This window comes from Pan troglodytes, chromosome X (genome assembly GCF_028858775.2).
Source record: "Pan troglodytes isolate AG18354 chromosome X, NHGRI_mPanTro3-v2.0_pri, whole genome shotgun sequence".
In the NCBI taxonomy this organism is placed as follows: domain Eukaryota; kingdom Metazoa; phylum Chordata; class Mammalia; order Primates; family Hominidae; genus Pan; species Pan troglodytes.
In genome coordinates this window covers 75,286,350-75,301,403 of record NC_072421.2, presented here as the reverse complement: position 1 = coordinate 75,301,403, position 15,054 = coordinate 75,286,350, and the positions used below count along the sequence as shown (strand labels likewise).

The 15,054-nt window shown below is 38.2% G+C and overlaps 1 protein-coding gene across 1 annotated transcript in view; it reads left to right on the top strand.

The window, feature by feature from the left end:
- ATRX (ATRX chromatin remodeler) overlaps positions 1-14,069 on the top strand; it is a gene marked incomplete at its 5' end in the record, with an annotated part of 213,219 nt that extends 199,150 nt beyond the window's left edge. The window contains 4 exon segments of the mRNA NM_001009018.1: positions 54-179; positions 940-1,035; positions 1,523-1,651; positions 13,791-14,069. Coding sequence (NP_001009018.1) covers positions 54-179; positions 940-1,035; positions 1,523-1,651; positions 13,791-14,069 — 630 coding nt within the window.
- Between the last annotated feature and the right edge of the window lie 985 nt (positions 14,070-15,054).

Below are 15,054 nucleotides of genomic sequence, written 5' to 3'. Positions count from 1 at the left end.
AATTTCAAGTTTTAAATCACAATGTGAAAAGTGCATATTTTTTTTGTTTTTAGGGACTGACCATGCGTTTCAACATACCAACTGGGACCAATTTACCCCCTGTCAGTTTCAACTCTCAAACTCCTTATATTCCTTTCAATTTGGGAGCCCTGTCAGCAATGAGTAATCAACAGCTGGAGGTGAGTTGTGAAGTACAAAAGTAGTTTGACATGAATTAAAGGCAATTTCAAGTGCCTTGTTGTTGAGGGTTCCCTATGCAGAAATATCACATTCTCCAAAAGATTACCCCTGAAAAGACGAATAAATTTTTGTTTTATTTGTTGACCGTTTTGAACCAACATGATGTTGTAAAATGTGGTTTGTTCAGAGCACAAAGGAATCAGTCGGTGAATTAATGTAGTTTGAATTATTTTAATTAAGAAACAATAGGGCTGCTGACTCGCTTGGGAAATAGCACCTTCTTCAGTTATAAAATAGTTATAATAAATTGCTATCTTACTGTTTGAAAGTAAGATAAATATACTCATTAACTTCTATTCTAGTGCATTATAGATGCACAATTAAATATATAATGCCCAATATTATGAAATAAATGATTTAAAGCTAGAATCAATTGTAAATTAAATAGGAAAGACTGGGTTTTTATTATACCAATAATGACTTAATTGAATCTGAAACACATTATAAAATGTACTTATGGATTCTTCTGCATTATTAAATTATTGGTGTGATAAAACTCAAACTTTTAATCTTCCTAACAAGACTCTTTGAGCATTGATATGGTTTACTCCACTTTATTGATACTGAATTTTGCTGTTCTCTTCAATTATTTAAAGTTTTAAAACCGACTGCTATAAGTTGGCAAATGGAAGGATTCCCTATACTTTAACACTATGCTGTCTTTCTGCCTTATATAACTTATTTCTTGCATTCTTCTAGGACCTCATTAATCAAGGAAGAGAAAAAGTCGTAGAAGCAACAAACAGTGTGACAGCAGTGAGGATTCAACCTCTTGAGGATATAATTTCAGCTGTAGTAAGCTAATTGGCAATTGTCTTATTCCAACCTCCAATTTGTACCCTCCACCCCCTACTGCCATTTTTTAAAATTTTTAATTGTTTCCTTCTTATAAATTGATTTGCAATAGTAAAATACTGGTAAAATGGATGGATAATGCCAAACCGTAACCCAGCAATTTTACATAGATGTTGGCACAAGAGAGAAATGGGTAAAATGTAAGAATTGAGAAATCAAACATGGAAATGTATGCATTGTTTATATAAACATTTTAATTACCAGTTGTACAAATTAAATCTAAATTATTGTTTCATTCCAGAGATAGCCAGCCCAGGTACAGCAGTGAACAACTTAGTACCCTGTTTTGCATCATGTTTTTCTTCAGAAAAGAATAAAGGAAAAGGGGGGTTTGGAACCTTGGGAAATCCCAAATATCTTAAAATACCTTAATTATTTTTCCTCAATTGTACAGTAATAAGGAGTAAATAGAAAATTTTTCTTTTAGTGGAAGGAGAACATGAATCTCTCAGAGGCCCAAGTACAGGCGTTAGCATTAAGTAGACAAGCCAGCCAGGAACTTGATGTTAAACGAAGAGAAGCAATCTACAATGATGTATTGACAAAACAACAGATGGTAAGAATTCTGACGTCTGACTATTTCTAGGTTATGTTTAATTTTCTTTGACTTTATAATAAGTTTGTATGACATCTACGTCAGTAATTATTCCTACTATGGAGGGATGGATAGTCATTGATAATTCTGGAAGAAATGTAAAAAACCCAGGAATGTCAAGTAAAAGTAATATATTTTGTTACAAAAATGCAACAGCTACCTAAATGGGAATCCTTGAAGTTTACATATGATCTAGTCCATATAATTTTATTTCTCATATATTCTGGATATCTACGTAGGAATTTTTGCCAGAGTTTTACCACATTTGCCAATTGTATTTTATTTAACTTTTAATTTTTGTGAGTATATAATAGGTATATATATTTATGGGGTACATAAGGTATATTGATACAGGTATACAGTGCATAATAATCACATCAGGGTAAAGGATATCTATCACCTCAAGCATTTATCCTTTCTTTGTGTTAGAAACAATCCAGTTATACTCTTCTAGTTATTTTTAAATGTGCAATAAATTATTTTTGACTGTAGTCACCCTGTTGTGGTATCAAATACTAGATCTTATTCATTCTAACTACACTTTTGTACCTATTAACCATCCCCCATTACCCCACTCCCTGCTACCCTTCTCAGCCTCTGGTAACTACCATTCTACTCTCTATCATCATGAGTTCAATTGTTTTAGTTTTTAGCTTCCAGAAATAAGTGAGAACATGTGAACTTTGTCTTTCTATGCCTGGCTTATTTCACTTAACATAATGATCTCCAATTCTATGCATGCTATTGCAAATGGCAGTATCTCGTTCTTTTTTATGGCTGAATAGTACTCCATTGTATATATGTACCACATATTCTTTGTTTATTCATCTGTTGGTTGATACTTAGGTTGCTTCCAAATCTTAATGTTGTGAACAGTGCTACAATAAACATGAGAGTGCAGCTACCTCTTCAATATACTGATTTCCTTTCTTTTGGGTATAGACCTAGCAGTGGGACTGGTGAATCATATAGTACCTCTGTTTTTAGTTTTCTGAGGAACCTCCAAACCGTTCTCCATAGTGCTTGTACTAATACACGTTACTAACAACAGTGTACACAAGTTCCCTTTTCTCCACATCCTCACCAACATTAGTTATTGCCTGTCTTTTGGATAAAGGCCATTTTAACTGGGGTAAGATGATATTTCATTATCTTTTTTGTTTGGTTGGTTGGTTTTGTAGAGACGAGGTCTCACTATATTTCCCAGGCTGGTCTCAAACTCTCGGGCTTAAACGATCCTCTGACCTCAGCCTCCCAAAGTGTTGGGATTACAGGCGTGAGTGACCATGCCCAGCCTCTCACTGTAGTGTTGATTTGCATTATCTAATGACTGATGATGTTGAGTGCCTTTTCCTATGCCTGTTTGCCATTTGTATGTCTTCTTTCGAGAAATATCTATTCAGATATTTTGCCCATTTTTAAATCTGATTATTAGATTTTTTTTCCTATGCAGTTGTTTGAGCTCCTTATTTATTCTGGTTATTAATCCCTTGTCAGTTGGATAGCTTGCAAATATTTTCTCGCATTCTGTGGGTTGTCTCTTCGCCTTGTTGATTGTTTCCTTTGCTGTGCAGAAGCTTTTTAACTTAGTGGTATCCTGTTTGTCCATTTTTTATTTGATTGCCTGTACTTGTGAGATATTACTCAAGAAATCTTTGCCAGTTCAATGTCCTGGACAGTTTGCCCAGTGTTTTTCTGTAATAAATTCATAGTTTGAGGTCTCAGATTTAAGTCTTTAATCCATTTTGATTTGAATGTTGTATATGGCAAGAGCTTGGGGTCTTCTTTCATTGTTCTGCGTATGGATATCCAGCTTCCACAGCACCATTTATTAATGAGACTGTCCTTTCTTCAATGCATGTTCATGGCACCTGTGCAAAAAAATGAGTTTACTGGTGTGTGGATTTGTTTCTGGGTTCTCACTTCTGTTCTCTTGGTCTGTGTGTCTTTTTATGCCAGTACCATGCTGTTTTGGTTACTGTAGCTCTGTAGTATCATTTGAAGTCAGGTAATGTGATTCCTCCAGTTTTGTTCTTTTTGCTCACTACAGCTTTGCCTATTGTGGGTCTTCTGTGGTTCCATGAAAAGTTCAGAATTTTTTTTTTTATTTCTTTGAAGAATGTCATTGGTATTTTGATAAGGATGCATTGTATCTATGGATTGCTTTGGGTAGTATGGACATTTTAACAATATTAATTTATCCAATCCATGAACATGGAAGATCTTTTCATTTTTTTGTACCCTCTTCCATTTCTTTCATCAGCATTGTGTAGTTTTCATTGTAGACATCTTTCACTTCTTTGGTTAAGTTTATTCCTAGGTATTTAATTTTGACTGTGGCTACTGTAAATGGGATTACTTTCTCAATTTCTTTTTCAGATTATTCACTGCTGGCATTTAGAAATGCTGCTGATTTTGTATGCTGCCACTTTACTAAGTTTGTTTATCAGTTCTAAAATATTTTTGGTGGAGTCTTTAGGTTTTTCCAAATACCAGATCATAACATTTGCAAACAGGATAATTTGACTTCTTCTTTTCCAACTGGGATGCCCTTTATTTCTTTCTCTTGTCTGATTGCTCTAGCTATGACTTGCAGAACTATGTTGAATAACAGTGGTAAAAGCTGGCATCCTTGTTGTGTTCCAATTTTTAGAAGAAAGTCTTTCAGTTTTTCCCCATTGAGTACGATACTGGCTGTGAGTCTGTAAATATATGGCTTTTATTGTGTTGAGGTATGTTCCTTCTATAACCGGTATTTTGAGGATTTATATCATGAAAGGATCTTGAATATTATCAGATGTTTTTTCAGCATCGGTTGAAATTATCATACAGTTTTTGTCCTTCATTCTGTTATTTGATGTATCACATTGATTGATTTGCATATGTTAAATCATCCTTGAAGCCCTTGGATAAATCCCACTTGGTCATGTTCAACAACACCTTTTTAATGTGTTGTTGAATTGTGTTTGCTATTATTTTGTTGAGGATTTTTGCATGAATGTTCATCTCAGATATTGCCCTGTAGTTTTCTTTTTTTGATGTGTTTGTCTGGTTTTGGTATTAAGGTGTTACTGGCCTTATAGAATGTGTTTGAAGTATTCCCTCCTCCTCTACTTGTCACAGCAGTTTGAGGAAGATTGGTATTAGTTCTTCTTTAAACGTTTGGTAAAATTCAGCAGTGAAGACATTGGTTTCCAGGCTTTTCTTTGCTGGAAGACTTTTTATTACAGCTTTAATCTCGTTACTTGTTACTGCTCTGTTCAGATTTTGGATTTCTTAATGTTTCAATCTTGGTAGATTGTATGAGTCTTGGAATTTATCCATTTCTTCTAGGTTTTCCAATTTTTTGCATGTAGTTTGTCATAGGAGCCTCTAATGATCCTTTGAATTTCTTTGGTATCAGTTTTAATATCTACTTTTTGATCTCTGATTTTATTTACTTGAATCTTCTCCTTTTTCTTAATCTGGCTAATGGTTTGTCAGTTTTGTTTATCTTCTCAAAAAACCAACTTTTTATTTATTTCTGTGCTGATCTTTATTATTTATTTTACTAATTTGGGGTTTTGTTTTGTTTTTCTAGTTCTTTAAGATGCATTGGTAGGTGTTTAATTGTTTTTTTTTTTTCTTTTCTGATGCACGCACTTAGAGCTGTAAACTTTCCTCTTAGTAATGCTTTTGCTGTATCCCATAGGTTTTTGTATGTTGTGTTTCCTTTATCATTCGTTTTAAGAAGTTTTTCAGTTTTTTTCTTAATGTCTTCTTTGACCCACTGGTCATTCAGGAGCATATTGTTCAATTTTCATGTGTTATATATAAACAATTCCTCTTGTTATTGATTTCTAGTTTTATTCCATTGTGGTCAGAGAAGAAACTTGATATGATTTCATTTGTTTGAATGTTTTAAGACTTGTTTTGTGGCCTAATATATGGTCTTTCCTTGAGAATGATTTATGTGCCAAGGAAAAGAATGTATATTCTGTGACCATTGGATGAAATGTCCTGTAAATATCTATTTGGTCTATAGTGCAGAATAAGTCCGTTGGTTTTTTTTGTTGATTTTCTGTCTGGATGATCTGTCCAATGTGTAAAGTTGAGGTGTCGAAGTCTCCAGCTATTATTATTTTGGGGTCTGTCTCTCTATTTAGCTCTAATAATATTTGCTTTTTATATCTGGTGCTCCAGTGTTGGGTGCACATATATTTACAATTGTTGTATCTTGCTGCTGAATTGACCCCTTTATCATTATATAATGACCATCGTTGTCTCTTTTTATATTTTTTGTCTTGAAATCTGTTTTGGCTGATGTAAGTATAGCTAGTCCTGCTCATTTTTGGTTTCCATTTTCATGAAATATCTTTTTTCATCCCTTTATTTTCACTGTATATGTGTCTTTATAGGTACAATGTATTTCTTACAGGAAACAGTTGGTTGGGTCTTTTTTAAAAATCCATTCAGACACTATATGTCTTGATTGGAGAGTTTAGTCCTTTTATATTCACTGTTATTCTGTTTTTAAACTTCATTTTAAGTTCATGGATACATGTGCAGGTTTGTTATATAGGTAAATCTGTGTCACGGGTTTGTTGTACAGATTATTTTGTCACCCAGGTATTAAGCCTAGCACCCATAAGTTATTTTTCCTGATCATCTCCCTCCTCTCAGCCTCCAACCTCTGGTCAGCCCCAGTGTCTGTTATTGCCCTCTATGTGTTCATGTGTTCTCATCATTTAGTTCCCACTTTTTAGTGAAAACATATGGTATTTGGTTTCCTGTTCCTGCATTAGTTTGCTAAGGATAATGGCCTCCAGCTCCATCCATGTTCCTGCAAAGGACATGATCTTGTTCTTATTATTAGGTTTATAGAAGATATTAATAAAATTAAATAAATAGATTGACAACAGTCTTGAAAATGTGTGCTGAGGTCTGGGCTCAGCTTTACAAGCCGAGAATGAGAAAGTAGATTTTTGATCTCTGAGATTTCTAATAGTTGAGTCAGCTACTGTTGGAATGAGAAAAGCTCTAGTTGTCTATAACATGTTGAATTTGTCAGACTCTTTGTGATGAGCTGCGTTCAATAAACCAAATGCAGAGGCATTAGTAGCAGGCTATGGCTCTGCTAGCTGAGGTTTGGAAATCACAGGATGCAACGCCTCAATTTTTGCTGTGGAACTTGATAATGGGGCATTCCGTAATGAATGCCGTATGAGGGGACGTGAGTATGAGTAGGCAGAGGGCACATGTATCTAGAGCTTCAGTCACTGTAGGTATCAGGAAGAAAGGCACATTTAGAATACACCTTTACACACGTGGATTTTTTTTTTTTTTACCCCTCCTGAACTTTTTCTTTATTTTTATTTTTTATTTCCACATTTTCTTTATCCAGTCTACCATTGATAGGCATTTAGCTTTATTCCATGTTTTTGCTTTTGTGGATAGTGCTGCAATGAACATATACGTGTGTCATTATAATAGAACAATGTATGTTCCTTTGAATTTTTACCCAGTAATAGGATTGCAGGGTTGAATGGTAGTTCTGTTTTTAGCTCTTTGAGGAACTACCACACTGCTTTCCACAATGGATGAACTAATTTACACTCCCACCAGCAGTGTATAAGCATTCCTTTTTCTCTACAACCTCACCAGCATCTTTTGACTTTTTAATAATGGCCATTCTGACTGGTGTAAGGTATCTCATTGTGGTTTTGATTTGCCTTTCTCTAATGATCAGTGATGTTCAGCTTTTTTTCATATGATTGTTGGCCACGTGTGTGTTTTCTTTTGCAAAGTGTCTGTTCATGTCCTTTGCCCACTTTTTAATGGGGTTGTTATTTTCTTCTATATTTCTTCAAGTTCCTTATAGATAATGGATATTAGTTGCTAGATGGATAGTTTGCAAAACTTTTCTGCAATTCTGTAGGTTGTCTCTCTACTCTGTTGATAGTTTCCTTTGCTGTGCAGAAGCTCTTTAGTTTAGTTGGATCTCATTTGTCCATTTTTGCTTTTGTTGCAATTGCTTTTGGCATCTTCATCATGAAATCTTTGCCCATTCGTATATCCAGAATTATATTGCTTAGGTTGTCTTCCAGGGTTTTTATAGTTTTCGGGTTTACATTTAAGTATTGAATGCATCTTGAGTTGATATTTGTATATGGTGTGTAAGGAGGGGGTCCAGTTTCAGTCTTCTCCCTGTGGCTAGCCAATTACCCCAGCACTGTTTATTGAGTAGGGAGTCCTTTTCCCATTACTTGTTTTTGTCAACTTTGTCAAAGATCAGATGGTTGTAGGTGTGTGGCCTTATTTCTGAGCTGTCTATTCAGTTCCATTGGTCTGTGTGTCTTTTTGTACCAGTACCACACTGTTTTGGTTACTGTAGCTCTGTAGTATAGTTTGAAGTTGTATAGCATAATGCCTCCAGCTTTGTTCATTTTGCTTACGATTGCCTTGGCTATTCAACGTTTTTTTTGTTGTTCCATATGAATTTTAAAATAGTTTTGTCTAGTTTATGAAGAATATCATTAGTAGTTTGATAGGAATAGCATTGAATGTATAAATTGCTTTGGGCAGTATGACCATTTCAACAATATTGATTCTTCCTATCCATGAGCATGGAATGTTTTTCCATTTGTTTTGACATCTCTAATTTCTTTTAGCAGTCTTTTGGAGTTCTCATTGTAGAGACCTTTTACCTCCCTGGTTAGCTGTATTCCTAGGTATTTTATTCTTTATTGTGGCAGTTGTGAATGGGATTGCATGCCTGATTTGCCTCTTTGCTTGACTTTTGTTGGTGTATAGGAATGCTACTGATTTTTGTACATTGATTTTGTACCCTGAGATATTGCTGAAGTTGTTTATCAGCTTAAGAAGCATTTTGGGCCAAGACTAGAGTTTTCTAGATACAGAATCATGGCATCTGCATACTGTGATAGTTTGACTTTCTCTCTTCCTATTTGGATAAGCTTTATTTATTTCTGTTTCCTGATTGCTCTGCCCAGGACTTCTAATACTATGTTGAATAGGAGTGGTGATAGAGGGCATCCTTGTCTTGTGCCAGTTTTCAAGATGAATACTTCCAGCTTTTGCCCATTCAGTATAATGTTGGCTGTGGGTCTCCTCCTGGCGGAATTCCAGAGGCCCGAGGCAAGAGCCAGTTGCTTCTTGCCACTTCAACTCACTCATTCCCCTGGAGTTCTTGTGGGCCAGGAATGAGTCCTGGTGTGCGGTAACCCCATTCAGGGTTCCCAGCTTCCTCCTCCAACCAAGCTTCTGTTTCTTCCCTCCGCCCACTCTCATTGCCTTCTCTCTGAAGATCTGTTAGGAGTGTGCCAGTCATCCTTGTCTTTCGGTGGCAGCTTTTCCACCTTGCTGCGTCTAGTCATCCATCTTGCCCAACCCCATTATTCTTTTTTTTTTTTTTTTTTTTGAGACGGAGTCTCGCTCTGTCGCCCAGGCTGGAGTGCAGTGGCGCAATCTCAGCTCACTGCAAGCTCCGCCTCCCGGGTTCAGGCCATTCTCCTGTCTTAGCCTCCTGAGTAGCTGGGACTACAGGCGCCCGCCACCACGCCCAGCTAATTTTTTGTATTTTTAGTAGAGACGGGGTTTCACTGTGTTAACCAGGATGGTCTCAGTCTCCTGACCTTGTGATCCTCCCGCCTCGGCCTCCCAAAGTGCTGGGGTTACAGGCATGAGCCACTGCGCCCAGCCTCCAACCCCATTATTCTTGATAAGTTAGGACTTACTCCTGCCATTTTGTTATTTGTTTTCTGGTTGTTTTGTGATCCCTGTCTTCCTTCTTTTCTTCCTATCATCCTTTTAGTTAAAGCAATTTTCTGTGGTTGTATGTTTTAATTTCTTTTATTATTATTTTTTCGAGACGGAGTTTCACTGTGTCGCCCAGGCTGGAGTGCAGTGGCATGATCTCAGCTTACTGCAATCTCTGCCTTCCCGGGTTTGAGCGATTCTCCTGCCTCAGCCTCCTGAGTAGCTGGAATTATAAGCACCCGCCACCATGCGCAGCTAATTTTCACATTTTTACTAGAGACAGGGTTTCACCATGTTGGCCAGGCTGGTCTCGAACTACTGACCTCAGGCGATCCATCCACCTTGGCCTCCCAAAGCGCTGGGATCACAGGCCTGAGCCACCGCGCCCGGCATGATTTCTTGCTTATAGTTTTTTGTTTATCTGTTGTATGTTTGTTTTTTTGAAGTTACCATGAGGCTTGCAAATAATATAATGCATCATTTTAAGCTGATGATAACACTGATTGCATAAACAAGCAAACAAAGTAACAAACAAGCAAAGAGAAAACTAATGTTCTTTTGCCAGTGAGTTTTATACCTTCATGTAACTTTTCGTTGTTTGTTAACATCCTTTTCTTTCAGATTGAGAAACTCCCTTTAATATTTCTTGTAGGACAGGTTTGATATTGAAATTCCTCAGCTTCTGTTTGTGTGGGAAAGTCTTTATTTCTCCTTCACATTTGAAGCATATTTTCACCAGATATGTTCTTCTAGGGTAAAAGTTTTTTGTTTGTTTGTTTGTTTGTTCCTTCACCCCTTTAAATATCTCATGTCACTCTCTCCTGGCCTGTAAGTTTTCTACTGAAAAGTCTACTGCCAGATGTATTGGAGCTCCTTTGTATGTTATTTGTTTCCTTTCTCTTGCTGCATTTAGTATCCTTTCTTTATCCTTGACCTTTGAGAGTTTGATTATTAAATGGTGGGAGGGAGTCTTCATTAGGTTAAATCTGCTTGGTGTTCCATAACCTTCTTTTTCTTGAATATTGATAGTTTTCTCTAGGTTTGGGGAATTCTCTGTTGTTGTCCCTTTGAATAAACTTTATACCCCTATCCGTCTCTCTGCCTCCTCTTTAAGGCCAATAACTCTTAGATTTGCCCATTTGAGGCTATTTTCTAGATCTTGTAGATGTGCTTCATTGTTTTTTGTTCTTTTTTCTTTTGTCTCCTCTGATGGTACATTTTCAAATAGCCTGTCTTCAAGCTTACTAATTCTTTCTTCTCCTTGATCGGTTCTGCTATTAAGAGACTCTTAATACATTCTTCAGTATGTCAATTGCATTTTTTGACTCCAGAATTTCTGCTTGATTCTTTTAAATTATTTCAATATCTTTGTGAAATTTATCTGATGTGATTATCAGTTTCTTCTCCATATTATCTTGAATTTCATTGAATTTCCTCAAGACAGCTCTTTTGAATTCTCTGTCACATATATTCACATGTATCTGTCTCTCTAGGATTGGTCCCTGAGGGCTTATTTAGTTCGTTTGGTGATGTCGTGTTTCCTGGATGGTCTTGATGGTTGTGGACATTGATTCATGTCTGGGCATTGAAGAGTTAGGTATTTATTATAATCTTTGTAGTCTAGCCTTGTTTGTACCCATCCTTCTTGGGAAGGCTTTCTAGGTATTCAAAGGGAGTTGGATATTGTGATCTAATGGTCACTGCATCTGTATATGCATTAGAAGGCATCCCAAACCGGGTAATGCTGTGACTCTTGTAGTCTTGCAGACTCATAGAGGTACCGCCTTGGTGGTCTTGGATAAGATCTGGAAGAATTGTCTGGATTACCAGGCAGAGACTCTTGTTCTCTTCCCTTACTTTCTCCCAAACAGAATCTCTCTCTGTCTGTGCTAAGCTGTCTGGAAAGCTGGTGGAGAGGTGACACAAGCACCCCTCTGGCTCCCTTCACGGGGACCACACTGGGTTAGACCTGAAGCCTGCATAGCAATGGGTCTCACCCAAGATCCACAGTAACTACTGGCCTCCGCCTTTGTTTGCTCAAGGCTCTAAGGCTCCACATTCAGCAGGTGGCAAAGCCAGCTCCTCTTGTGTCCTTCCCTTCTGGGCTGCAGATTTCCCCCAGCCCTAGGCCGATCCCAAGATGCTATCTAAGATCCAGGGCCTGGAGTCAGAATCTTTAGGAATCTGCCTGGAGCTCTATTCTACTTCGGCTGAGCTGGCACCCAAGCCATAAGACAAAATCTTTCTACCCTTCCCTCCACTTTTCACAAGCAAAGGAGTCTCTCCCTGTGACCACTAGCACCCCAGGCCCACAGCAGGTATTGCCTGGCTACTGCTGATGTTCACTCAGGGCCCAAGGGCTCTTCCGTCAGCTTGTGTTAAATGCTACCAGGACTACGTCTCTCCCTTCTGGGCAGTGGGCTCCCCTCCAGCCCAGGGAAGGTCCACAAATGCCATCCATAAGCCAAGGCCTGGAATTAGGGTCCCCGAGGGTCTGCTTGGTACCCTAGCCCACTGTGGCTGAGCTGGTACCTAAGCTGTATGTCAAAGTTCTCTTTACTCTTTCGTCTTCTTTTCTCAAGCAAGAGTCTCTTCCCATAGTGTCCACAGCTGGGAATGTGCTATGTCACACCTGAAGGTAGCATGTCTCTGAGTCTCACTGAAGGCCCACTGCAAGTACTGCCTGGGTACCACTGCTGGTTATTCAGGGCCCAAGGGCTCTTCAGACAACAGATGTTGAATCCTGTCAGGATTGAGTCATTTCCTTCAAGAGAATGAGTTTCCTCTGGCCCAGGTTATGTCTGGAAATGTCATCCAGGAGCTAGGGCCTGGAACAAGGGCCTCAGGACTCTGCCTGGTGCCCTGTCCTACTGTGGCTGACGTGATATTCAAGCTGCAAGACAAAGTCTTCTTTACTCTTCCCTCTCCTCTCCTCACCTCAAGCAAAAGGAAAGAGTCTCTCCTGGAGCTGTGAGCTGTGCTGCCTGGGGTTTGCGAAGGTGTGGCACAAGCAATCTCCTGGCCACCCTGGCTGGTGTCTCACTAGGTCATGTGCCCCCCCCCCCCCCCCCAGTCCACTGGCTTTCAGCCCAGCACAGTACAGGACTTGGAGTCTTGGTGGCCTAGATTGCCTTTCAGGTTTATTTAGGCCCCCAGAACTCTTTAGTCCACAGTGGCAAAGCTTGTCGGAACTCTGGTTCTGCCTGCTGGGATAGGTGATTTCCCTCTGGCTGTGGCTGGTGTAAATGCTCCCTCTGTGGGTGCCAGCTGAGTTCTGCCTGGTGTTTCTTTTCACTGTGACAGGGCAGCCCTGAGTTCCAATGCAGAGTCCCATAATCACTGTACTCTTTTCCTGCAAGCACATAGATTCTCTCTCCCTGCCACACGGCTGCTGCCAGGGGATGAGTGAGGGGTGGCATTGGCAGTTCAAGACTGTCTTTCCTACCCCCTTTAGTGCCTCTTTCAGTGATATGAAGTTAAAATCTGGTACAGTGATTGCTCACCTGATTTTTGGTTCTCATGAAGGTGATTTTATTGCAGATAGTTTTTCAATTTGGTGTTCCTTCGGGGAGGACGATCAGTGGAGGCTTCTATTCAGCCATCTTGCTCTGCCTCCAGTCACATTTGCCATTGTTAAACAACCTTGAAATAGTAGTATACTTATCAGTGTGTTTAATTTGAGAATAAAAGGTAGAGCTATGGATGATACATATCAAAGGTTCCTACTAAGTTATATAATTCTTTAAAAGGGTACTGTATTCCAGGATCCTTGATCATGTTTCCCAGCACAGTCGTTTGCCAGCCTTCTGCCTTATACTTGGAAATTTCTACGCTTGACACCAGGGAATCTATTTCTGTGGCATATATTTTACTTAGAAAGCACTGCAGGGTTATGTGGTTTTACAATATATTAGTAAATTTGAGATATTCCTGGTCAGAATTATTCCTACTGCAAGTGCCTTTCCCTTTGGTGTTTGTCACTAAAATGTTTGTCTGTCATCATGTGAAATATTCAAAAGAATGACAAAGAAAGGAGTCTTAACAAAAAGTGTTGTAACTAATACTTGAGACTAATCACAGAACACGTTACTATGGCAACTAACCTAAATGCTGCTTGCAATATAATAGTCAAGACATTAAGAGAATTTAGCCCTAAATGATCTTACTAACTGGTTTCTACAGTAATGGTCCTGTGAATGCCATCACATTAGTAATGGTGTTAACAATAATGTGTTTTCCTTTTGGTATGGTACCCCCTTAACAAATTGATTTTAAGTCAAAACTTGATACCTCTTTTGAGACAGGTCATGCACTTGTAATGACTCCCATTTTTTCTCTATAGTTAATCAGCTGTGTTCAGCGAATACTTATGAACAGAAGGCTCCAGCAGCAGTACAATCAGCAGCAACAGCAACAAATGACTTATCAACAAGCAACACTGGGTCACCTCATGATGCCAAAGCCTCCAAATTTGATCATGAATCCTTCTAACTACCAGCAGATTGATATGAGAGGAATGTATCAGCCAGTGGCTGGTGGTATGCAGCCACCACCATTACAGCGTGCACCACCCCCAATGAGAAGCAAAAATCCAGGACCTTCCCAAGGGAAATCAATGTGATTTTGCACTAAAAGCTTAATGGATTGTTAAAATCATAGAAAGATCTTTTATTTTTTTAGGAATCAATGACTTAACAGAACTCAACTGTATAAATAGTTTGGTCCCCTTAAATGCCAATCTTCCATATTAGTTTTACTTTTTTTTTAAAAAAATAGGGCATACCATTTCTTCCTGACATTTGTCAGTGATGTTGCCTAGAATCTTCTTACACACACTGAGTACAGAAGATATTTCAAATTGTTTTCAGTGAAAACAAGCCCTTCCATAATAGTAACAACTCCACAGATTTCCTCTCTAAATTTTTATGCCTGCTTTTAGCAACCATAAAATTGTCATAAAATTAATAAATTTAGGAAAGAATAAAGATTTATATATTCATTCTTTACATATAAAAACACACAGCTGAGTTCTTAGAGTTGATTCCTCAAGTTATGAAATACTTTTGTACTTAATCCATTTCTTGATTAAAGTGATTGAAATGGTTTTAATGTTCTTTTGACTGAAGTCTGAAACTGGGCTCCTGCTTTATTGTCTCTGTGACTGAAAGTTAGAAACTGAGGGTTATCTTTGACACAGAATTGTGTGCAATATTCTTAAATACTACTGCTCTAAAAGTTGGAGAAGTCTTGCAGTTATCTTAGCATTGTATAAACAGCCTTAAGTATAGCCTAAGAAGAGAATTCCTTTTTCTTCTTTAGTCCTTCTGCCATTTTTTATTTTCAGTTATATGTGCTGAAATAATTACTGGTAAAATTTCAGGGTTGTGGATTATCTTCCACACATGAATTTTCTCTCTCCTGGCACGAATATAAAGCACATCTCTTAACTGCATGGTGCCAGTGCTAATGCTTCATCCTGTTGCTGGCAGTGGGATGTGGACTTAGAAAATCAAGTTCTAGCATTTTAGTAGGTTAACACTGAAGTTGTGGTTGTTAGGTTCACACCCTGTTTTATAAACAACATCAAAATGGCAGAACCATTGCTG